Source organism: Loa loa (genome assembly GCF_000183805.2).
Source record: "Loa loa unplaced genomic scaffold supercont3.25, whole genome shotgun sequence".
Classification (NCBI taxonomy): domain Eukaryota; kingdom Metazoa; phylum Nematoda; class Chromadorea; order Rhabditida; family Onchocercidae; genus Loa; species Loa loa.
Genome location: NW_018108205.1, coordinates 448,344 through 450,569, shown reverse-complemented (window position 1 = coordinate 450,569; position 2,226 = coordinate 448,344). Strand labels below are relative to the sequence as shown.

Genomic DNA, 2,226 nt, shown 5'->3' with positions numbered 1-2,226 from the left:
TTTCACTGGTAGGAACAACCATAGCGGGCACTACGTACTTAGTAGCAACACTTTGTTAAATTAAGTTTGTAGTGGAGGGTAATAGCTGATGACTTCCAACTCTTCTTAGGGTTATTGTTGATAAATACTGATTTTATCCACTGACACATTGTGTGCTGAAATTATATTCTTCTTTATAAACTTTCAGATTAGAAACACGAATTTAAAAACAATTCACATCCCAAGGAATGAATATTATTGCTCTTCAGTTAATGTTGTTTTTTATAACAATCGTAACGATCTCGATGCTAAATTTTGTATTAGATTGACTACTCTAATCTACGTTTCAGAACACTGGAAATACTGTACTGGGAAATTAAGCAAATAAGTGCCGTTTAAGCGTAATCGTGCTAGATAGTTGAATTAGACTAAATTTATTAAATCTAACTGAATTGGAATGCTTTTAGGATACAGCAGATTACAAGGATGAGGCTTGCGTTACGTTACGTTTGTTGAATGAGGTCTGGAAACCCAGACACGCAGTGAAAGTGGCTGATGCAAAACACATCAAAATAATGTGTAATGTCCTCAAGCGCTCAAACACCAAACATATCGCGTGTACTATTGCCTTAATACATTCTGTCTTGAAAGCATGTTCTGTTCTAAAAGCTGGTTTCCAGCTGCAGCGGGCGAAGGACTTAATTAAAGTTTCTTTTTTAAAAACTAACTGTCGCAGTTTTTGTACCGTTTCCAAAGTTGTCAATTTTTACATACTGCCTTACTCATATCTGAGCCATCGATCCGCCAGAAAATAATTGTTTTACTATTCTTCAGAAAGAAAAAAAAAACCATTTATAAAACAATTTGAAATTAGCTCTTACTGATAAGTTGCAGCAGTCATTTTGCCCGCATTTCAGGAGTCGAAAGCTTATGAGTATATCGCAGAATGTACCCGTGAAAATATTTTGATAAACGAGTTGGCTGCCGAAATGTGCACTCTTCATTTAGATGACGTGAAAATAGATTCAAATGAAAACCATACAGAAATATCGCATGCTCAAAATTCAGGATCTTCGAAAACTGAAATTTGTGTATCTCAAATGGTTGACGATTCACAAGCGACAACATCACATTCTACTGATTGATTCTGTTGTTCCATGCACAGCAAATTGGTTCAGTTCGTAAAACTCTGGGAATCAGTTTCACTTTCAAGAATTCTAATATCCGTGTAATTTTTTCATTATTTTTTTATCCAACATGTAAAATCTGCCTGAATATTCATTGGAGTCGTAATATTTGACTTTTTGAAAACAAAACGAAAAAAAAAATCTTATTCAGTGTTTTCCTTATTCGTATTAACCAAATTTATTCTTCCTAAGCAGTTCTTGATTTTTTAATCTTCCTTTCCGCGATTTTTATCTCGATTAGGTTGCACAGTGTTTCAGTTTGGATGTGCAAATAATGCAAAATATCTCTTAATCTTTTTCCAAGATTTTCGCATATGAATGTACTCTGTGCTTCTTTCTGAACAGTCTTTGGTTCTAATAATGTCAGGAAGTCTTTTGAAACCATACCACATGTTTAAATTTCGTCTTTTGACAGGATGAAGGGACGAGCAAAAAAAATCCCGGAGTCACGAAGATTGACACAAAGACCGCTTGATGAAATTATTTTTTGAAAATTCTCGTAAGGATCATCTTTCTGAAATACCTTACTTTGAATGCAGACATAAATTCTAGCCATCTCAACTTATCCATTTGTTTTAACTATATGCGTTGAAATTTTGTCCATTGTTTTCACCGTCTTACTCATTTTTGTTGACTTTATCCGGCACATATGTCGCTATCCGCGATCTCTTAATGGTTTCGCAACAATGATCTTTTAAAAATTGCTTCTTGTTATGAAACACTGTTTTTCTGTTCAGCGAATTAAGTTTCGCTTTAACGGTCATAGTTGTATGCGAGTGCTATCTCTTTGAAATGCTGCATCTCACTTTGTCCTTCGTAATTACTTCGAGAATGTCGCTGAAATCGCGAGGAGACCGCAGTGAATTAATAATTCCTTGTTGAATTGATACCGCTGGGCATAATATGGTGTATGTATGTAATGCCGTGCAATGTAAATTAAAATTGTGCTCCCATTGTGTCAATGTGGGCTAACAAAGGTACCGATTCTTGTGATCTCAGAATTGCACCAGGAGGTCATGAACACCAGGAGCATTTTCTCAAGATATGTTTCAGCGAGATT

The 2,226-nt window shown here is 35.3% G+C and overlaps 1 protein-coding gene across 1 annotated transcript; it reads left to right on the top strand.

Annotated features, from left to right (window-relative positions):
* Window positions 1–446: 446 nt before the first annotated feature.
* On the top strand, window positions 447–1,124 carry LOAG_14853 (hypothetical protein; the record flags this gene model as incomplete). The annotated part of the gene is made up of 2 exons (XM_003150346.1): window positions 447–686; window positions 897–1,124. Coding segments are annotated over 2 exons (468 nt in total), but the record flags the coding sequence as incomplete, so codon positions are not given.
* Between the last annotated feature and the right edge of the window lie 1,102 nt (window positions 1,125–2,226).